Source organism: Podarcis melisellensis, assembly GCF_964234715.1.
Source record: "Podarcis melisellensis genome assembly, chromosome: 6".
Lineage (NCBI taxonomy): Eukaryota > Metazoa > Chordata > Lepidosauria > Squamata > Lacertidae > Podarcis > Podarcis melisellensis.
Window position 1 is genome coordinate 74,727,170 of NC_138538.1, and position 23,320 is coordinate 74,750,489.

The 23,320-nt window shown below is 41.6% G+C and overlaps 2 protein-coding genes across 2 annotated transcripts in view; one reads left to right on the plus strand and one right to left on the minus strand.

Moving 5' to 3' along the window:
- The window catches only part of SLC44A3 (solute carrier family 44 member 3), a 96,066-nt gene extending 91,550 nt beyond the window's left edge, over positions 1-4,516 (minus strand). Inside the window, exons 1-2 of the mRNA XM_081914196.1 lie at positions 4,365-4,516; positions 1,460-1,600 (exon numbers count right to left, since the gene is read on the minus strand). The gene's annotated coding sequence lies outside the window, so the exon portion shown is untranslated. The remainder of the gene's footprint in view (positions 1-1,459; positions 1,601-4,364) is intronic.
- A 16-nt stretch (positions 4,517-4,532) lies between these two features.
- Positions 4,533-22,706, plus strand: F3 (coagulation factor III, tissue factor). Its single transcript, XM_081914296.1, has 6 exons — positions 4,533-4,750; positions 7,896-8,010; positions 9,745-9,932; positions 12,073-12,257; positions 13,568-13,727; positions 14,726-22,706. Exons 1-6 carry the CDS (start codon positions 4,672-4,674, stop codon positions 14,869-14,871), a joined length of 873 nt encoding a protein of 290 aa, XP_081770422.1. The 5' UTR covers positions 4,533-4,671; the 3' UTR covers positions 14,872-22,706.
- The last annotated feature ends 614 nt before the right edge of the window (positions 22,707-23,320 follow it).

Consider the following 23,320-nt stretch of genomic DNA (forward strand, 5'->3'; position numbering starts at 1 on the left):
ATGGCAAATCAAAACATTTTTTTGGCATATATTTTGCCGCCTTTCAGAACATTGTTACCAAACTGAGCACAAGGTTACTGAAGTGAGGTGGCAAAGTTTGTTGATGTTTGGTCAACAGCCACCGTTCTGAATTAAGATGATGCACTGAAAAATCACTTTGGCATGCCCATTTTTCAGCATAAGTTCAATTTGCCTCATTGCTAAACTCAACACAAAGGTTGCTAAGGTAGGGGCAGTGAATTCTGATACCATTTAGATTCCACACGCCATTTTGAATCAAGATGGCAGACTGAAGTGGAGACTTTACCTAGTTTTTTGCCATAGGTTCAGATGCCTCTCAAGAAACTAGGCATGAGTTGGGGTGTGTGTGCTGGACTTCATGGACATTTGGATGCCAGGCACCAATTTGATTCAAGATGGTAGACTGAAATGTGACTTTGGCATGACGCTGCCCATTTTTAGGCATAGGTTTGATCACCTCTCAATATATTGTTGCCAAACCCAACACAGGTTTTCCTGCCTGTAGCAGCCATGGTAACTGAGTAAACATAGTAAGCTACCTTATAAAGAGTTGGGCCATTGGGCCATCTAACTCTGTATTGTCTACACTGATTGGCAGCAGCTCCCCAGGGTTTCAGTCAAGAGTCTCTCCCAGCCCTACCTAGTGATGCTAGGAATTGAATGTGAGACTGTTTGCATGGAAAGCAGATGCACTACTACTGACTTACAGCCTAAAGTAAACTAAAGACTGACATCTCACAACAACTAAGTGACAATTTTGCATTCACAGTGTATTAAAAATATTTCTTGGCTAGACTCTGAATAAGCAACGCAGTGCAAAGCACAGGCAGTGTTTAGCTAGCATACTGAAATTTAATCTCAAATTTACATTAATTGGGATTATATTATAATTTTATGCACAACTGAATTTATAAAGCAGTAAAATAAGAGCACATACCAAGACTGACTGGGCATGATCCATTAATGTTTTCTTTCCCGTAAAATGATGCTGAAGTGACTATATAAAATTTTACATTAAAGAATGTGCTGAGCCTTCAAAGGAATGTACCAAACACTTGGAAAAATATATACCAAGAATGCAGATCTTTTCCCTACCTCTGTCTCCCTTTCTTCTCCCACACATACCAATACTGTAATTAAACTTTACTTAACACTACTTAACTCACTTTTTAGTAGATTGGAATCTAAATAAGCTTCCTATAATTATTTTGATTTTCCCTTTCCTTCAGCATAGGCTCTATGGTAAAGTGTTGCATTTATTTTAACAAACATGAAGTTGCCTTATGGTGGCACTTTATCTTCCATGCATGTACATCTTTAAACACCCATGTATCTTTTTAGCAGCAGCTGAGCTAAAATGATTATCCCATTATTTTAAAGGCATTATTTTAATGAGGCAATATATAAGTATTCTATATAAATAAATAAATTCACAGACCTAATTCTTTGAATGAACATTCAGCTGGAAATCTTCACATTCTCTACTTCTTTCTCAGAGGTCTTTTATTTCTGGAATGGCACCATATGAAATGAATTCAGCAAAGTTTAACAGGATTTCAGAAGCCACCTCTGTACTGGACTGAAACAGAAAATATTTGCATCATAATTAGCCTGTTTAACGGATACTTATCTTCTATTACATCTCATAGTTTTGTGCAGCTACATTTTTTTTGCAGTTTTTCTAGATTCACAGACATTGATATTTAAAGATAACACCTTACATGTTTGCATTTTTTATTATATTCAAATCAAATTTAACACCATCCTACTACCTATTCGCACAAAATCACAAACAAGTGTATGTCCCTTCCAACAATACTGCCAGATTTTTCTCCCCCAAATCCATGAAATAAATGCTCTCTTTACAAAGCCCTATAGGGAAGTCATGCCCTTACTGGCATGAAGTTTCAAGGGTTTGCCCAACAGGTACTGCAGTCCATGGCCTGACCATTAGGTCCAGTCGCGGATGACTCTGGGGTTGCGGCACTCATCTTGCTTTATTGGCCGAGGGAGCCGGTGTACAGCTTCCGGGTCATGTAGCCAGCATGACTTAGCCGCTTCTGGCGAACCAGAGCAGCGCACAGAAACGCCATTTACCTTCCCGCCAGAGCGGTACCTATTTATCTACTTGCACTTTTATGTGCTTTCAAACTGCTAGGTTGGCAGGAACAGGGACCGAGCAATGGGAGCTCACCCCATCATAGGGATTCAAGCCGCCAACCTTCTGATCGGCAAGCCCTAGGCTCTGTGGTTATTTAACCCACAGCACCACCCGCGTCCCAACTGGCTGCATAGTAGCAAGAAATTCCTCAGTTACTGCTTTTTGCAGCTTGGAGATACTGCAAGAAATGAAAAAGCACCTATGTACATACAGCCAAATTACCATTTGAGCGAGTCCTAAGAAAGTACAGGTACTTCCAGGTGACTGTTATTGTGGGGTTGGTGCTCCTCATATGTACAAGCTTGTCGCAGTGTCCACATGACATCATGGGTCTCAAAATGCCAAACTCTTCCCCCTTTCCTTGTAGCACTTTTGATACTTTTTGTGATATAGCAGTACAGTGGTACCTCAGGTTAAGAACTTAATTCGTTCTGGAGGTCTGTTCTTAACCTGAAACTGTTCTTAACCTGAAGCACTGTAGCCTTATGAGGCTTTGCCCTCGGGTGGGAAAAAGTATTGCACCCGGGAGAGGGAGTGGGAGTCAACAGACACTCAAGGAATAGTTTCGGAGAAAAAGCTTTATTTCTACCATCCATGAACTGGTAGAAGGAGCAAGTGTGATAGATTCACAAAACAAGCACGGGTTCACAGTCATTTGCAAAGAGCATATATTCCCCTTCCAGTTCCCTCCCCTTTCTCCTCCTCTTCAGGAGTCTTGCCCCATGAGTTCCTCTGAGCATGAACAGAAAGCTCCTGTCTTGGACTCTTTTGGACTCTTCCCAGGAAAGGGGGTGAGAAGCCAAAGGGGGGTGGGTCGAGGAGCCTTGTGGTTCAGCATGTCCAAGATGTTGCAACTGAATGAGATAAGACTCAGTTCTCAGGCTTGCTTTGAACAGAGCCTATTCATTAGCCTTTTTGAAGCTCTCTTGTACTGATAAAAATAACGGTTTGCCCTTGCACAGCATCTTGTGAGAAAACAGAGGAAAACTTTAGCTGTGGATTTTTAGAAGAGAGAAAAGGAATTTTGGACAGTTTTGAGGCCTGGTTGGGGGGGATGACTTTGGGCCTAGGTGGGGTCACCTGTCCTCACCTCCTTCAGCACTTTAGCTAATGGGGTTGCTAAATGGGGTCACTTTAGCTAATGGGATCGTGCACGATTTCTGTTCTTATCCTGAAGCAAAGTTCTTAACCTGAGATAATATTTCTGGGTTAGTGGTGTCTGTAACCTGAAGCGTCTGTAACCTGAAGTGTATGTAACCCAAGGTACCACTGTATATAAATACTTTTATGGTTTCCCCCTCCCTTCTGTATTCTCATTTTATTATTCCATTTGGGGGTTTTTCCTATTCATTAGTATTTCTGTATTTTGTATGTGCTTATGTCAATAATCTTTCTGTATGAAAAATGACCATAATAATAATAATACAATTTCTTATTGAATTTAAAAAGAAATAAAAAGTAATAAAATAATCGAATCCAGATTTGCCCACCATAGAAAATCCACATAATCTCAGAATTGTAGAGCTGGAAGGAACCCGCAAGAGTCATCTAACACAACCTCATCATCTCAACACAACGTCCCCGCTCCGATTTGAAACCATTTTGGGCCCCTGCTTAGCTTCGCAAATTGCACTAGCAAGTTTTATCGCTGCGCCCCTGGATGAACGAAATACCTGCTGCCAACGACTCAGTTGCGCTATATCTGGTCAACAGGTTTCATTTATAAGCCTCTCTGGGGAGGGAAAAAAATCATATGGAAAAGAAATTCTCCCTGGGTGCTGGACCCACTCGAGGGGAAGAAATCAGCGAGGGGAGGGTTGGACTAGATGTCTCCTCTCCCCTCCCCAATCCCCGGCCGCCGTTGCAGTTAATTTTAGGACTGCCTAAGCCGAAGATGTCGAGCGGCCGCGCCCGTTTCTATAGCGCCGCCGAGGTCGTGTCCTTCGCAGCTTGTTCAAGGGGAACTACAGGGGGCGGGTTGCTCCAGGCTAGGCAAAGCGCCCGGCCTCAGTCGGAAGTTCTCCTTCTCTTCCCTCAAAAAAAAAAAAAAGGCGCCGCTTTGCTTCGCTCACCCCCCCCCCGCCATCTCCCTCAGCGCTTTCTTTCCCTTTTCGCCCGTCCTTGCCAAGGCACCTGGGCAGGGGAAAAAGGCGGGAAGCCTCGCTCGCGGCCTCTCCCTCACCTGGCCTACGCGCGGCGCGGGGCTGGGAAGGAAGGAGCGGCCCTCTCGTCTGCGCCGCGGGGGTGTGGGAGCTGAATCACAGCCAGCCAGCCACCGGGTGACTCACGCAGAACACACTCCAGCCAACCCTCCCCGTCTAACCCCGGACTTTCCCGTGGGGGGGCTGGTACTATAAGAGAGAGAGGAGAAACTCGCTTCCGCGCCTGATTGTGTTTTGCTCGCGCGCGACACCGACACCACGCGCGTTTCGGTCGCGCAACGGTTTTTTGTTTTTATTCCCCCCCCCTCTCGCCGGACGTTCGAAGGGATGGCGGGCGCCACCAATAGCAGCCGGGCGCTGCTGCTTCTCCTCTGCGCGCTGCTCTACCTGGCGCGCCTCAGCTCAGGTGAGTCGAGGAAGGCGCGAGACCGTCGCAGCCTTCTCGCTCTTGCTCTCTCGCTCGCTCTCCTTTTTCTGGGACGTTTCGCCTCACCGGGTTGCGCGGGCGCGCAGTCTTGCGCCGCCGAGGGAGCCAGCCGGGACGCCGCTGGATTTTTGCGTGCATGGACTTGCATAAGCATGGGGAAGAATTTTTTTCGCCGTTTTTCCAGCCGAGCTGCTTCCCGCTTTGTTTATAATACCTCGGACAGAGGGGGTTGTGTATTAAAGGGGTGCGCACTGTTCTGGTTTGGGCACTGAAGCCACAATCCTATATGCAGATCGTATATTTGGAAGGGTCCGCCAGGGTCATCTAGTCCAACCCCCCTGCAATGGAGGAATCCAGGGGTGCCAACTTGAATAAAATATTTGGGCGCCCAGGTAAGCTGGGCCCCGCATAATCGATCACATGATGCGGCACACACACATACCTATTTGAATGGCAGTGTCCATCAACTTGGAGTGGAGCCTCTAATATTTTAGGGGTGGAAGGGACCTCAGCCCCTAGGAGATGGACCCTGTGCACAAATTTCAACCCAAGCATCCGTGACATGATGGCTGTCCAATCTCTTGCTTAAAAACCTCCAAGGAAGGAGAGTCTGTTCTTGTGCGAGTGCATTCCACCGTCAAACAGCTCTTACTGTCAAAAAGTTGTTCTTAGTGTTTAGTCCAAATCTCCTTTCTTGCAACTTGAATCCATTGGTTTGGGTCCTAGCCTCCCAAGCTGGAGCTACCTGGGTACTAAGCTTAGGTTTTGGCTAAAAGATTACTCTTCCCAAAGTGGGAGGATGAAATAGCGTGAAAGGTATGGAGTGTGTTGGCTGTGTTTGGAAATATAGTCGCTTTAAGTTATTATGAGGGATGTTCATGATGCTCAAGGACAACATTTGTAGATATGCAAGCCTTTCAGTATTAATGTTTCCCCGGTAGAACCTTTAAAAGGAAAATAACAAAGCAGTACAGGTTTTCAGGCATTTCTGATGGAGGCTCAAAACAGATTATTCATACATTGTAAATGGGTCGCGGGCAACAGGTGTTTTTTATTTCATTGGATTTTGTGGAAAAGGTAAATCCAGTTGGAGTGGGGAATAAGAGTTAGCATTTTGATGCTAATGTCACGTATAAAATATGCATGCATTAGCATCACTGATCCCACAATAAGCACCTGTGCTAGACATCTTCCTCCACCCCATTTCCCAACTTTTTTCTACAAGACCATTTTCTGCCTGAAATCATTTGGCGATTCTGTGGCTTAATGGCACTGCATTTGTCTAGTTCTATGTGATGTGTGAATTTGGTTCTTGTGGATATCACAGGAGCGGATATACTGGGGTACTATCCTATAAAATAAATGTATTGTTCAGACAGTGGAATGTGGAATTTTTGGAAATTTCATGGAATTATTAATTGTATACATCATACATCACAGACACAGACTGGAATTATGAACTGATTGTTGGATGCCTGAGAAGTGGACATTTTGAGCTGTTTTTGTTATAATGGGTTTGTCTGGAAATGATTAGTGAAATCTTAATATTGTAAGTCTTGAAATAAATATTCAAGATCAATATTTTAAACAATTTGCACTGTTAGTTGCAACAATTTCATTGACAAAATACCTGTGCCATCTTGCCTCACTTTCTAAAGCTAGCTAATTAGGTCACAGTGTTGTCGTCTTTAGCTGGATCTAATAAGGGTATTGGGATACAATTCCTGCCAGTTCTCTAAACCTGAGTTTTTTTGTTCTTAATTACCGGTACATAGCAATTCACAACATTAAAACCCCCCAGTACAAAACACTTAAACTTGATCATTACCTCCTAATACCTTCCTCTTCATTTTCTGAATAGTGTACATGTTTGTTTTTATTTAATTTTCTAATTTGGGTATTGATACATCTAATCTATAAAGAATTATTGTTAAGTGGATATACTAAGGATTATATGCTCATTGTAAACAGAATTCAGTTTATGTATAGTTTTAGTTTGTCGAATTACTTTTCTTGCAATTTGTTTTTCAACAAGAATGGAATCGTGCATAACAAAAAAAAGATTGATGGCCCATATAGCTGAATGTAATCTGCCAGTTTTTAATGACCAAAATCTAAATTATTGCTTCTGAAGCTTGGGAACCCTCTTAATAAAACATTTTTGTCAAGCATTAGAATGGTTTTAAAGCTTGAGGAAAATTACAGACTGTTCCCAGAATAATAAACAATGTTGTGAAGCTGAGGCTGTGAGCAGCATATAAATGTCCCTGAAAGGAAAAGAGATCTGACTGGAAGTGGAGCATAAGTAAATGAACCTTCTCTGCATATTCAGCATTGAAAAAGGGTTGTTTTGCTAAGGTCCATTGAGACTACCTGTTCCCCATAGTGGCCAATCCGATACTACAGAGAAGCTCACAAGCTGGGCATGAAGTCAATACCCCTCTCCCATTGTTTCTCCCCAAAAGCTGGAGGCTCCATACATCCAGCTACTTATAAGACAAACTCTCCATGAATAAATACAATGAGAATGTGAGTCCACATTTTCCTCTGCCAAAATCTCAGGTCAGGTCAGAAATGAGAAACCTGTGGCCCTCCTGGTGTTGACTCCCAGTTCCCATCAGCCCAGCTAGAATGGCCAATGGCAGGGGACTATGGGTTCTTCTGGCACAACATCACACCCTTTTTCTCTTCTCCCACACGCTCTCCAAAATCTTCTCCAGAGCTGATTTTGAGGGGATGCCAGGGTTGGGGCTTGGAGAAGAGGGGAGGTTCTCTTCTGCCAGCACAAATCTATTGTGCCAGCAGTATGGAAGCATTGGACACTGCCCTGTGGAAGTTGTCGTCCAGCAAAAGGACTATGGCAATACTTAGATATTTTGGGCCTATTGACCATGCAGATTTGGACTGACTTAACAGTCACTCCTGTCCAACCCTGGAAACTAGTCATGCGAGAGAGATTGGGACTCTTGGTGCCATCTATAAGCTTTGTGAGTGGCCATGAAACTGATAAACTGATACATTTTGTAGTTAAACCCTTAGCCATTTGTTGCACACAAAGAACTGTGGGCCATAGGGTAAGCCATATATTGCCTGACTAATCCTTGTTCTTTTTCTACTTTTAAAGGCAACTCTGAAGTAATGAAAGCAGTCAACATTACCTGGTCATCCATCAATTTTAAGACAATACTACAATGGGAGCCCAAGCCAGTCAACTATTTTTATACAGTTGAAATAGATGGGTAAGTTGAACATAAACATGGAGATTGCTACCGGGTCTCAGTGTAGTTATTTGAAATTAAGAACAGTTGGTTTCACTGACTTTGCATGAGGCTGCAGTTTAATGCATTCTCTTACCACCCTTCGCCCCCCCCCCAAAGCAAAAGCAAAGCCACAGTTGAATGCAAATTTGAGAACAAAGACTTGAGATCTGAAGCTTTCTAGTACCCCATTTAAAAAATATATCCAGCTACATAGGCTTGAATTGTGTCCCTCTTATTCTGATTACCACGAGGCCTAATTAGTCTGTTTGCATATTAAGTAGAATTTGTTCCTAAGTAGACTAGTAATTTCTTTTTCTCTCCACATCCTCCTGTTGCCTCCAAGGCAAAAAAAAAAGCAGTTTACATGGGATTAGCTTTAACAAGAGTGCTTGCACATGGAGGAAAGTCTACCATATGGTAATTGTAGTAGCTTTGTGCCAGTCTATCGCTGATCTGTGTAATATGCACTGTGCTGCGAGTAAGTTGTGCATGCTCTAACATAACTGAACTATGGTATCCCAGCAGCAGAACTGGGTACAACTGCTAATATTAGACCAGGAGTGGGAAACCTGTGGCCTGCCAGATGTTGCTGGACTACAGTTGCCATCATCCCTGACTATTGGCCATGCTGGCTGCGGCTGATGGGGAGTTGGAGTCAAACAACACCTTGAAGGCCACAGGTTGCCCAATCTTGTTCTAGACTCTGCATGAGTTTCAAAGTGCCTTGGGGGACACTGTTTTTCTTCTCCACTAGATCAGCTAAGCAAAGGGAGATGATGAAGATCGATAAGTTTTAAAATGATTACTTTGGGTGCTGCTTTTGTTTTGTTTTTAAGCAAAGAGAGCTGGTCAGACAATACTGATGTAAATAGCATTGTACTTTGTATCTGGCAAGGACTGTATGGTGGTGCTTTCTGCTAACTTTTGGCAGTGATGAGGTGTACATTCTGATATTACTGCAGTTAGCCAGGTATCACCACTTAACACACTGATATATTCCCCACTGAAATAAAAAAAAAGGTTGCCCAGAATTGTGCCTTATGTAAAATAACTGTTTCATGATCAACATGGTATTTCTGGGGGGAAATGATCTAATTTTGATAAATACTGTGCTGCACTTACTTCAGACCTTTGTAGCTAGCTACCTGTCACTGCTAATACGAAATTTCATACTTAGTTATGTGTAATATCTTGGAATTACACTAAGGTTGTTAATGATTAACAATTCAGGAAGGGATGATAGCTCAGTGGAGAGTACACGGTTTGCATTTGAAAGTCAAATCCTGGTATTTCCAGGTAGAACTGAGAATATCACCTCTGCCACCCTGGAAAGCTGCTACCCATCATTGTCAACAAATACTGAGCTAGATGGACTGTTAGCCGGACTTGGTATAAGGCAGCTCCCTATGTTCCAGTATCAACAAAGATATCAAAGCTATGCATTTTCCTGCTACCTACTGTGTTTTAATTAACAAAGTTGCCCTATAAGTAAAGTTATTGGAAGTGGCTACTTCCTATTAATTCACAGGCATGAATCTTTTATCTCCCTAATTATACTCTTCATTGCATATTAACATACACAGACAAGCTCACAGCTGGTTTTGTTAATTTGATTGGACCTGTTTACAAAACAGACAAACTTCATTATAGTGAAATACTGTACATTCATTCTATGAAATATTAGCTAATGCAGTATGCTCTTGATCTTTACAGGGACCGATTAGTTCGGAAGAAAATATGCATTCACACTTCAGCAACTGAATGCGACGTTACAAATGCAATGAAGGATGTAAAAGATGTCTACGTTGCTCGCATATATTCCGAAGTGCCAAACAGGGACCCTGATGATTTTGATATCCCACCTTATGAAGTGTCTTCAGAGTTCATACCTTACGCCCAAAGTAAGTAAAAATATATTAGCTCTTCTTTGGTTTTTTTCCCACAGCATGGGGCTCTGCACACAGATTCTAAGTCTTACAAAGTGTTGATATACTTGTCCGTTCACCAGACCTGTATAAAAGTTTATATAGAGAAGGCATCCTATCTGTCTGCTATGCAGCCCTGAAATTCACGGTTAAGGAACAAAACATTAGTTGTGCAGGAAATCCATGCATTAAATGCAGCTGTAGGAAGGCAAGGCTAATTTGACTGGGAGCAGCAATGGTGAGAATATTTCCTCTGCACCATTCCCTCAGTCAAAATTGCCTTTTCCTTTGCTGCGGTTGCTGCTTGCACCGTGGTGAGAAAAACTGAGGACAACCCTGTACCTCTTTCCTCCGTGTGTAGCACTATTGGTAGGAAAAATGGCGCCGCAGAGGGAAAGATTAAACATCTTCCCCCTCCTCTGCTTCAATTAAACTGGCAATGCCCTCACAGCACACACATATTGTTTAAATAATGCTGAGATACTAACTCACGCAAGTGGCTGTATAACGTGTGCTTTCTCACTAGACCATCCTACCTGGGATACCATTTTGTTCCTGCGTTTTGTACCATAGCTTGCAGAGTTTGTATCATAGGATTCTTGTTGATGTACATTGGTTCTTACGCAGACAGGCATGCCAACCAACATGCTGGGCCCATGGAGCAAGGAGCCATAGCCAAGATCTCCCTCCCATACAAAAGACGCCAAACAGTGTCGCCTTTCATTTCTCTCTTTCTGTTGTTACTAATAACATTATGATTTATGGCACACTGTGGTGCACCGCATTGTAAGTGCTTGTACGGCAAGCAAATCAGTCTTCAAGTCAAGTTTTGTGACAGGAGTGGGGAACCTCAGGCCCAGCGACCAAATGTCACCCTTTAGACCTAACTGCAGATTCTCCCAGGCCCGACACCAGCTCTGCTATGTACCCTCAAGTGCTTTTGCCTGGTGAAAATGTGTCCTTCAATTGTGATCATGCTTCTCACTTTCCTGAATGGGAGAGGTGGACATGTAGAAACCTTTTATTTTTGTGTAGCTGAAATGTGGCCTACTGTGAAAAGTGAACACTGTTTAAATTGCTCTGCCTGCTCCACTGGCATGCGGCCCCTGGAAGGCTGCCTATGATAAAGTGTGGCCCTCAAGCTGCCCTTCTCTATAATGCCCTAGGTCAGGGCTGTCTAACTACCAAGAGACTGCGATCTACTCCCACTATAAAAAAACTGGCAGTGATCTACCCATTGGTTGACCAGAGTTGTTGAACTTTTTTTAGGAAGCAAAAGTTGAGATTTTTTTTGGAAGCCAGAGTTGTTGAGCTTAGGCCTCCCCTAAGACATCTCCTTAATTATGCCATGAGAATATAGCACAGCAAAGCTTTATAGCACAGTCCTGAAAGCTTACTGTGGATCTTTGGTAATAAAATCCGCTAGGATAAGGTTACCAGATTTTTTTCAATGAATCTGGGGACACTTTTCAACTTCCTACTAAATAGATGGATTTTGTCAGGAGACTGATTTGCAAATCCGAGGACTGTCCCTGAGAAATGGGGACGTCTGGTAACTTTACGCTAGGAAGTCCTTTCTGCTGGGGATAACCCGGACTGAAATTCCCAGGTGCCAGAAAAGGTTATTTATGTATGTAACAATTGAGGCCCATGTTTTCTTAGCCCCAAAATGGAAAGTGAGTGAGGTAACTAAAGAGGATTGGCAACTTAAGTTGACAGAAAATGCACAACTTGCAGATCTAACATACATAAAAAGAGAGCAAGAAGAACACATGTTTAAAGAAGATTGAAAAACATTTTTTGAGTATATGGAAAGTAACTGTGTACAGTTGAAAACACTGGCAGCATTAAAATAAATTCAACAGAGTAAATAATCCTTGATGGATGTAAAAGTGGAAAATTGATTTGAATGGTTACAGTAAAATATGCAGGGATGTATAATATGTAAAATGAACCATGGAAAGAGAAGAAGGGAGGTCACTGGATACTTTAAAGTTTGTAAAATGTTTATTTGTAATTGTAAAACAGAAAAAAAAAAATTAAAAGTTATTATTTTTAAAAAAGAACCCTGCTCAGAGTTGATTTTTAATCAGTACAAAAACCACTTCTCTTCTAGCTGAGATTGGCGTGCCAACAATCAAAAGTTTTGAACAAAAAGAGAAAACTTTGAAAGTGGAGATAGCAGATCCTCTAACGCCTTACAGATTTGAAGGAAATGGAAGTTTTCGAAGTATTAGGGACATATTCAAAGATGATCTAGAATACACACTGTACTATTGGAAAGATCAAAGTACAGGAAAGGTGAGCATCAGTTTTCAATCTCCCAAGTCTTTAATTTCCTTAATGTTTATAATAAGTACAAAGGACAAGCTGGCAATCTCAACTAAATTTCTACTTAAAAGAAATGAACTATAGCCTTAAAAAGAGTTCAGTACTTTAATATTCTGGTCAGAGGCTGTTCTCCAGGTCCCCCAGCCATCTGAAGTGTGCTATTGAAGAAAGGGGCTTTCAGCGGCAAAACCCTAATTTTTGGAATGCTGTCCCAAAAGAAGTTTTCCCGGTGCCTATTCTGGTGGAATTTGCTCCCACAAGTGGTAGTGATAACCCTTGACTTGGATGGCTTTAAAATATGGCCAGATAAATTCCTGGTGGATTAGGCTATGTTCTTCCTCTGCAGTTGGAGGCAGTATGCCTTTGAATGCCTTTTGCTGGAAATCTCAAAGTGGGGGGGGGGGGGAGGTTCTGCTTTTGCGTTTCTCATAGATATAAGCTTAGAAAAGAATGCAGGACTAAATGGGTGCCAGTAGGAATCTTTTTAGGTTCTTATTATGCCTTTCTAGCCCTAAGTAAATACCTTCTTATCTTTACAGACTTTCAGATTAGTATTGGTCTGTTTTTATTTGGACGCTACTTTTGCAGAGCTGCTGCTTTTAGCTTATTTTCATATTTTATCGTGCCCTGATATTGTATTTGAATGACATAACCCTGCAAACTCTATTATTTAATCCATAAAGTTTATGCCTCTGCATAAAAAGTTAAAGGAGACCAAAGTTAACATATATTTATCTTCTTTTGTTTTTGATGTTAAAATTTTAATCCGTATTATGTATTAACCTTTTTCATATTGCAAAAAGGTTAATGTTAGGTACTTAAAAGTAGAGGCTGATGCTAATACTCTTCCTTAAATTTGTTATACATTTACAAACAGATCTATCTTTATCTTAACCTAGTTTATTTAAGTATTTGAAATATGTCGAAAGCTTCTTTCAAGAAAATGGTGTTTCGAAGGCTACCTTCATTAGTAACAAATGCACAATTTTATGAACGTTAAACATTAAACATACAGTCCAATTTACAATGAAACAATCAGTTTAAACAAACCCAGTACAACAAAATTCAACAGTCACCAACCACCACCAGCATGCAACTATTAACTTCCTGTTCCTACAACCACTTTTTTAAATTTAATGATATGACTATTAAGATGAAAGTACCTTTTCTCCTTTGAGCCTTTAACCTACTATGTACTTTGGACTTGCTTAATCTGTATTCAGAGTGAAGAACTACATTACTTGCAAATACATCTTCAAATACCTTTTTTCTGATTGTAGAAACAGGAAAACACAAAAAGCAACCTCTTTGAAATCCGTATCGACAAAGAGAAGAACTACTGCTTCTATGTTCAAGCTACTGTTCCATCACGCTCAACAGACCGTAGCAGTCAAAAAAGCAGTGTAAAATGTACTAGTGTTAGAAGAGACGAACTGGATGGTATGTATCATGACACCACAAACTTAGCCTTTGGTATATAAATCATTCCTATCAAATTACTTTAAGCCCTTGCTGATGGATTTCAGTTTAGACTGCTTTCTGTGAAAGCTGTTGCCCAGTGATCTCTAGGTGCATTCAGTGTTTTACCTATTTCTCGCTGCTGCAAAGTTGGCACTGCAGATAGTCAGAAGTAGTTTCCTTTCCCAAAATTGTGTTTTCATCTGGTCACTTTCTTTCTTTCACAAGGACTGTCCACTTTCCCCCTAAGAGCCAAATTCATATCCAGAAGTATCGCCATCCCAGTATGGAATTTTGTGGCATATATATTTCCCAATGCAAAACATCTAAGGCATACATATGTTAACTATGTAGCACAATTCTTTGTAAGCTTTAATCAGAAGCAAATTCCAATCAAACTTGGCTGCCATGTCAATGTGCATATGGTTGAAGCCTTAAATGTGGAGGACCTGGAAGTCCTAGAAGGGCTGTATCACATCATTGTTCTGAATGCGTAGGTGGGTTCTAACCAACTTTTGAGTCCTGCATTGGAGCAAATCTATGGTGTTTGTTTGTTTAAGTATGAAGTAGTTTCATAAAAAATACATCATGCTTGGCAGAAGGACTGATTCCACATTAAAGGGATGTGGGCTTTTTTGAGGACTACAGACCAATTAGATGTCGCAAGAATGATGCGAGCTGCTTGGTTTAAGCAACAAACATAGGGAGCTATGTTAGAGAAGGGTTCAGTTCCATTGACCACATTGTGTATCCCAATGTTAAAACACCAGCCCTGCTTTATATATGACTGTTACAGACATATAATTAAACTAATGTGATGCCCTGCTTAGGACTCTAAGATTTTAGCCTTCAAGAGAAACAGCTCAACATATTTCAGGTTTGGAATCCAGATTAGTTTTATTCTGAAAACATAGCCAATAGCTGTTGGGTGAAAAGCGTGTCCTTGAACTGACTTTGTGTCTTTTTTTCTTCTTCTCCAGGTCTTGAATTAGAAGTAATTCTTATAATAGCAGCTGTTGCGGTTGGAGTCATCGCTCTAATTATTATTTTATCTGTGGTTGCATATAAATGCACAAGATCAAAGCCTGCAGCAACAAAAAAAGAGAGTGTGCCCCTAAATGCATAAGGGGGAGAAACACTAAAGACAAATCGGCGTTATTGCTGCAAAGGTGACAGCTCAGTCAGTAGAGCATGGGACTCTTAATCCCAGGATTGTGGGTTCAAGCCTCATGTTGGGCAAAAGATTCCTGCATTGCAGGGGGTTGGACTAGATGACCCTTGTGGTTTCTTCCAATTCTACGATTCTACGATTTTATAACTCCATAAGAAATTCTCCTACCTGTGGAAGCAATGACCACAGACCCTTCAATCAAGGGGCATTTGTTGTTTCTGTGAAACATTTATAGTTAAAACACTATTTTAAAAACCTGTTTTATTCGGCAGCAACTGTGATAACTTGTTTTAAAATGTGTTAACTGACAGATATGGTGAAAATACTACTGTTTCTTTTGCACTTTAGGTGTATATTTAGATCGGTGGTTCTGGGTACATTAGCTGGTACGGGTTATAAGATGCTGTAAGTGTAAGGAAAGGGTTTTACACTCTTGCCAGACTTTATATAATGCGTTACGGTGTGAATCAATATAAAACATTAGAATGTGCCAGATCCAGGTACGTGCTGTAAAGTTTGAAAGTTCTGAAACTGACTTTGAAGTTCCCCAAAGTTGATGACCAACATTATCGGCATCCACCTTGAAATAACTGAATACGTACAGGATATCATACCTGTTATGTATCAGGATTTAGCACTTTAAATTTATACTGCTTATTAACTGCTGGACAGAGACAAAATTAACTATTTAAAGTGGCGTATGTCTATAAACAAAGTTGATGTAATTTGACATTCTTTGTGTTACTATGTACAATCAATGTTATATTTATGATTTTTATGAATGGGTGTTTATTTTTGTATATATTGCACTAACTTATTAAATCTAATTTTTACAGAAATAAAGGTAAATGGGAATAATGGAAAATTCTTGTTTCTTGAATGGAGGGAGGGTTTTTCAACACCAGATGCTAAATGATTATGGCTTAGCAGCATGCCAATAAACTACTCATTAATGTACATTTAATCTCAGCAATGGCTCCACTTGCAGGCTTACTGTGGAAATGCATGGGTTGTATACAAGTCTATTTCTACTCTGGGTAGACCTACTGAAATTAATGAACTGAAGTTAGTGATGCCCATTAACTTCAAAGAGTAGGACTAGCATTGAATAGAACCACACATAATAAAAATAGAAAATAGAACAGAACCTGAATAACAAACCTGGCTGTGATATGATTAACAGATGGATTTTAGGTACATTCTCCCTTTTTTAGTGGTACAGCAATAAAACTGCTGTCACATATGTAAAGCTAAGCAAGGTCCAGTAAGGTTTCAAATTAGATGGGGAATGCCGTGTTGAGATTCCTGCATTGCAGGCGGTTAGACTAGAGGACCCTTGTGGCCCTTTTCAGCTCTGTGATTCTATATCCTTGCACTATGAGCCACCTCTGCTTTTGGCACTGAAGCAGCACCAACCTGAGGTGCAGCAGGGGACACCACAGAGATTGGGAGAAATCATGCACAGGCAAAGAGATGTGTATATTTACAAATTATTTCTAGAGCAAAAAAAGAGCAAAGTGGAACAGCTCTTCCCCAGTTCCTCCCACTGACAATCCCTCCCCTTTTAAGCCTAGTACATCTGACCCAAAGGAACAGTTCCCCAAACCTTAACTACCCTGCAATAAAAATTTATAGAGTACCAACAATAAAATGCCAAAGGAAGCTGCCTTAAACAAAGTCAGGCCAAAGTACAAGTTCATCCAGCCACAGATCTCTCCTTGACAAGGGACACGTCCAGTCCTACCCAGATTTTTTAAAAGCAGGTTTTCCAGCTGCGCTAATAACCTGGCAGTCACCCCACACTAAAAACAAATGGACACAAGCTTTGCTCCCTGCTTACACCCTGTATCAGTAGTGGTTTCTCCATAGGAGACAGTAGTTCTTCTCTACTAACTATACTGTCACCAACAGGACAATCCATTGGCCACTGCGGTTTACAGCACTGCTGTAAATATTGGGCATTGAGTGTGTGTGCTCCATGGCCTTGAGGAACAAAGTCAGATTCTTTGCAGGGTTGCCAAATTCCAAGAACACTGCTATGATTCTTGCTACCATAGTGCCACTGACTGAATGGGACATCAGACCAACTGAGGCTTTGCACTAGTTATAGAAGGAACACAGGGTGCAAGATGGGCCTAAGTTGCAAAACCAGGAGTAGTTTAAGGCTGTTTACAGAGATGTGACAAAGCATTACGTGCCTGAAGATGAAGAAGAGGAAGAAATGCATTGACAGCATATCCTTGCACCTGTTGATACAAAACACCCTAAACAAGCTATTTTATACCTATGTTTTGCAATGCTGAACTTTCTATTTCCTTGGGTGTCTTAAATAACTAATTGTTGCTGCCATGTTGGCATTCATATAAATAAATATAAAACCTGGTTTAGGAGCAGCAGAGTTTAGTGTGTCACTAGCACAGTAGATAGGCTGCTGCCAAAATGCATATAATGAAAAGAATGTGATTATGAGCTTAAGTTGGAACATGGTTCATGTGACCATTTAGGACAAAGAGCTTATGGCGTTGCACAAACCTCTCTCACACACAAACATTTCAAGATTAGCAGGCTACTGCATTTCTGTTGCTTAAATCTCTCACCTACCTCATAATCCTGATGCTGAAGTGATGACCAGTTCAGCCGGCGCATGGTACAGAAAATGCTATTAGACCAAATAGTTTTGATTTGGTTGGGGGGATTCAGGTTTCACAGATCTCTCGTGACTTGGTACAACTGAACTGTTCCCTTGCATCAGTTGAACTGGCTTTGCAGACAGCTCTTTGCCAGGTTGAAGCTCTCAAACTGCACACATAGTCTTCCTAATAAAATGAAAAAGGCAATCTCACCTACCTGGAGATTGAAGCCCTCTTCCTGCCAAAGGGGGTCAGCCAAAACTGGAGACTTCAGGTTAGCCCTGGAGGTATAGCAACCCTGTTTCTTGTACTGTAACTTTTATAGGCATATTGGATCCCATTTTATTTCCTCGGTACTTTCTCTATGTTTGCGGTACTCAGATGAATGTTATGCCTCATTTTTGAGGGCAGATTCCAACTAAGATGACAGAAAATATAGCACGGGTCCTTGTTGCAGCCATCAGAATAGGTCACAATTATTAAAGGGAAGATTTCTAAATTTCAAAGTCCATCTAAAAACAGAGAGTGTTCGACAGATTTTCCAATGAGAGTTAGTCATGGCACCACCACTAAGAAGACACTTTTCGGGGTGGGAAGTAGTTGAGGGATTGGGAGGCTACCCTCCCTCTCCCAATTATGTTGTCTCCAGGGCTCAGAGGTGAGGAGCACGGGGTGGGGCATTACCAGGACCCGCCCTGTGACCTCACCAGGGGTTGTCCCTAGGTCTTCTTAGGTGCAAGGCAACACAGTCAATTGACCTTCCGTAACTGCTCATGTTGAAGCATTGAACATTAATATTTGTGGTCCCCCCCTTTAAAAAAAGCCATCGAGCTACTTTACAATGAATGTGTAGCTGTAGCCATATTATGGGTATATATCAGTTGAAAAAAAATTGGTCCTTTGGGTACTGTTGGGACTATAGCTCGTACTCTTCCTCACCGTTGTCCATGCTGTCTGCAGTGGATGGGAGTTGGCTTCTCACATCAAGCAAGAGCTGGGATGGTAAGAAGAAGATGCCATGAGTTTCAGCCGCTTCTGTTCTAATATGGCAACATATTGAGCCCCCCCCCCCCATTGCTCTAAGACCAGGCGTTCTCACAGCAATAGTAGAGGGCAGATGGTGTGGTTGTGTTTTGTGACTAGGCAGGAACCCTTTGGGAGCCTCATGGAAGCTACTCTGAATGCTCTAAAGGGTGAGTGAGATACACGTGGTAACAAAGAAAGAAAGAAACAAAAAGGCAGTATCTGAAGCAACATCTCCTTGCTGCAAGAAGTGGAACAGATGTATAGGTGCCATCTCTGCTGCTGCTTCCAGGAAAAATTATTTGCTGAGTGGGAAGTCTTGTATGAAGTTGTATCAGAGCAAGATCCAGATCCAGAATTCTCCAGTGTTAAGACGGATGGTGTGTGCTCACTGCAGCTACCCTTTGCTATCTTTTATCTGTAGCTAGATGTGTGTTCAGCAATCATATTGTCCTTTGACTGTAGCCATTGCGTGCCTGAATCCTTGCTCCAGTAAAGTTTGAGTATACAAAGCATTGCCCCTTTTCCCTTCCTGGCCCCCTCTCTAGAATTTAGATTCTGGGAATGTAGGCTTCACTTTACAAGCCGGATGAACTTTGGCGGGAGACAACAAAGAGTATATTAACATTCCTGTGGTCATTAGCAAAGATAATCTTGCCTTCATTTGCATGCCGAGGCTGATATCTGGAGAGAGAAAAGCCTTATTAAATTCCCTTTATAAACAAGGTATCTGGTTCCCGTCAATGCTTTAAACAAGGCAACCTTGTTGAAAAGGCAAATAATTGTGTCATGACGCCAGTATTTCTTAAACAGAACTCGTTGGCCTACGACTCCACAGCACATCAAAGCACACTCCACCTTGGGTGTTTTAAAATATTAGGCTATTTTATCACTAGCTCTTGGAAATCAAAATAGCAACTGCAATTGAAAAAAGTACTACTAAGCTGTACTTTTGTGCAAGTATGATTGAACTGAACCAATTACATCATCATCATCATCATCATTATTATTATTATTAACCTGCCCATCTGGCTGGGTTTCCCCAGCCACCCTAGCACATGTCCAGCAACAGGACAGGACAGGATGAGATGGCAATGGGAGAGGTCCAATTTGGAGACAGGCAAGCACCTGTGAAACAATGATGCTGGCTGCTGCCTCACCCCACCACATCCCTGTCTTGGTGAGTGGGGATGCGGCTGTCATTCTGCCCATATCTAAGCCAAACCATGGTTAAGTGAGAAAGACTGGGTGTGTGGATAACTCACTATAAAAATCACAGCACTCCGCTCCTCATCCCCCTCCCCATATCCTGCTGCTGCACTACTTGGAAACAAGCTATGGTTTGGCTTAGCGCTACATCTGAACCAAGGTTCCTGGCTTGCCCTGTTCCAAACAAACCATAAGCTGTTGCCAGTGTCTGTTTGTGGCTTGCAGCTCACTGTTCATCAGGAGTGAGACAAGCCACAAGCCCTGGTTTGTGCATAATGCTAAACCAAACCATGGTTTGGCTCCAGAGAGCACAGTAGCAGGATGATCATGTGAACAGCAAAGCAGTTGCAATTTTTACTGCGAGGACTTGCATGCTCAGTTAGCTGCTAAGCCAACCATAGCTAATTGGGCCTTTGTCTGATGCATTGGTGGCTTTCTTTTAAAAAAATGCTTACAGGAGTATGTTGGTTTGGAAGAAATTAGTATATCCTTATAATGACCATTTGAAAAAATGTACTCTAAGGAAGTTAGAATCTCTGCTGGAGATGGAAAGAGTACCAAGTTGGGAGAGCAGGCCAAACTTGTGCGCAGCCTGTAGCACCACAGAGCTGGCCTACAAATTGGTGAGGTAGCAAGGAGAACATTACTAGAATACTCTTCATCATCCAGCACCAATAGGGTCTATCTTAAAAGAGGTATCTCTCCCCTTCTCGCTCACACCAATGAAGAAATACCATCATGCTCAATCAGTTTTTTGAAAATCTGCTGCTCATAAATCACTTAAACATTGCAACCTCTCTTAAAAGCAGGAGAAACCAAATTTGTCCTTGAAAAACCACGACTTTACAAACCAACTGGTTAGCCTTTGAGCCAACTTGTGAAATGGGAGCTACCATCTTAATCACCGCCACAGAAAATGGCTGCACATTTCATTTGGTGGAACAACGACTCTCAGAGATGACAAAAGGCTGCAAACGTTTCTGTATAACACTTTCGTTATAGGATGTCTGTCCTTTACAAATTACCCATTAAATGGAGGTCCTTTGTCCAATCTGTCTAAAATTTGGCAGATTCAATGCCTTGGAGCAGAATACTTGGATCAGACATTTCAATGGCACCCAGACAACCCTACCTCCATTAAATTACCAGCATCAGAAAACTGAAATCAACTGAAAAACTAGAAATTTATAACTGAAAGGACAAACATAAAAATGATTTCTTTAATTGTTTATTTGCTCTAGTCTAGTACATCCCTACACAAGATGCTGAAGATCAACCATGGCTTTACCAAATTTACGCTTGACTTCAACAAGTCCACTAAGATGTTTGCCAGCACAAGCCCCCTTTGAATGAATGGGGAATATATTTGATGAGAAAACTACCATGTCATCCAATGTATTATGAGAATCTTTGAACAGCTGCACCCAAAGGAGGTGACATGACTGGGAGAGTGTGCTACAAAGCTCAATTTTTACATACATTGTGGCTTCTGAAAATAACACCTCCTGGGCTAACAGCTGACATGCTCAGGGAAGAAGCGACCCCCCTGCCTTAGATCTGCAAGCTGCCCTGTTTCTCCGGCTTGCGCAAGCAAGCAGAAGGCACAGGTCAGCTTGCAGAGCTGACACGCAAGGAATAAGCTTCTCTGCAGGTTGGATCTGCCCGTCCACGGAGCTGCCCTGTCCCTCCTACTTGTGCACGGAAGCAGGAGGGACAGGGCAGCGATCCTGCACCTTTTTTTCTAGAAAAAAAGCACTTATTCTCAGTACCCTGATGGCTTCATTGGGTGTAGATAAGATACACAAGCACCCCTTTCATGTATAAATTTTCTTTCCACACACACACGCACACGGGGGGGGGGGGAGGGATTTTAACTCTGTGGTAGATGGAAGACATGCTTGCCATAGTAACATGGTAGCAATTCCGACTTATGAGTAATAGTTTGATTTAAAAGTATGATTGTTTGTGATTGTACCGGGCACCAGCCCCTTAAAATATGAGCTACTGATCCCAAATTTGTTGGGATATGGACACGTATCTGTAAAGCTTGGGTAGAGAACATGGTGTCCTCTAGAAGCTGTAGAGAACAACTCCCAACAGTCCCAGCCAGCATGGCCAACGGTAAGGAGTAATGTTGCAGTCCATAACATCTGAAGAGCACCACCGCTGGCTGGCCTTGCTATGAGCTTTAAAAATGTTCAGAATGAGACCAGTTTTTTCAAAAAGCCAAGGATCTTTGTCTCAGATTTATTATTCCAGAGGCACTTATATAGAAAAATCTTACATTTAGATAGTGTCTTTCCTCTCAAAGGGCTTTACAAGCTACAATATATTAAAGTACAGCAATTATGTCCCATTAAAATGGGAGCCATCTATGATCACCAGAGTACCAAATACCACCAGAATGAAGACATGGACCTGCTTCATTTGTGCTGACCTTCCCATCACCCCAACAATTCCAGTTCAAGCAATCATAAAAGCAGCGATCAACATACAAGACTATAGCACAAATTCATAGCTGAACCATGTTTCTGAATGATTACTCACCACATCTCAAAAAAATTCTTCAACTAAAAAGCATAATCTCAAACACTGCTTCCTTTGAGCACTGCTCTGGTTCATTTTGCATTCATATACTTACTATCTCATGAGGTCAGACTATTTTTGATGACTTGATAAAAGTAGGGATATTGCAACTTGAGATGTCGCAAAAGCCAAGACCATTTCTGAAAACGGAGTTCCCCTGGATTTTGTATCTGGTGTTTAATTCAAAGAATTAGTTTTATTGGTTAATGGTTACTGAAGTTAATTTTGTCTATCAAATAGAGCAGATAAACAACGGTTGTGCTCAGTGTTAAGTCTCAAACTGCAATGCCTTTTGGCTATCTGCAAAAGATGTTCTATAAATAATGGGTACTTTCTGCTAGTTAGTGACAAAAAAATACAACATTCTTTAAAAAACCTCATCTACTACTACTCAATTTTAGTGCAGACGTCTCTGAAAAAAGAATACAAATATTGAAAAAGCTGCATTTTCCATTCTAAAAAATTATAGCAGTTCTTTAAAAAAGATGCATTCAAGAAAACCACTCCCTCTCAAGAACAGCCACTACATAATATCAACTTGAAAAGCACGTGTTATTTGAGAAAAGGAAACTTCACTAGCAGCAGAGCTACCTGATTCTTATAGGTTATATGTACCTCTGAATCAGATCATCACTAAGCTGAAACTGCTGGGCTAGATGATCGATCTGTGGAATCAGTTTAACATCAGCCTTTGCAACATGATCACCTTGCAGTAACCACATGTTGGCTATCACAACTAGTATCAGAAGCAGTCTGCCCAAGTTGTTCAAACAAACAAAAGTGGGAGTACAGAAGGGCTACTCCTTGCCATACAAAATACAGTCGTACCTTGGTTGTCGAACAGCTTAGTTCTTGAATGTTTGGGCTCCTGAATGCCACAAACCCAGAAGTTACTGTTCCGGTTTGCGAACTATTTTTGGAAGCCGAACATCTGGTGGGGCTCCCGCAGCTTCTGA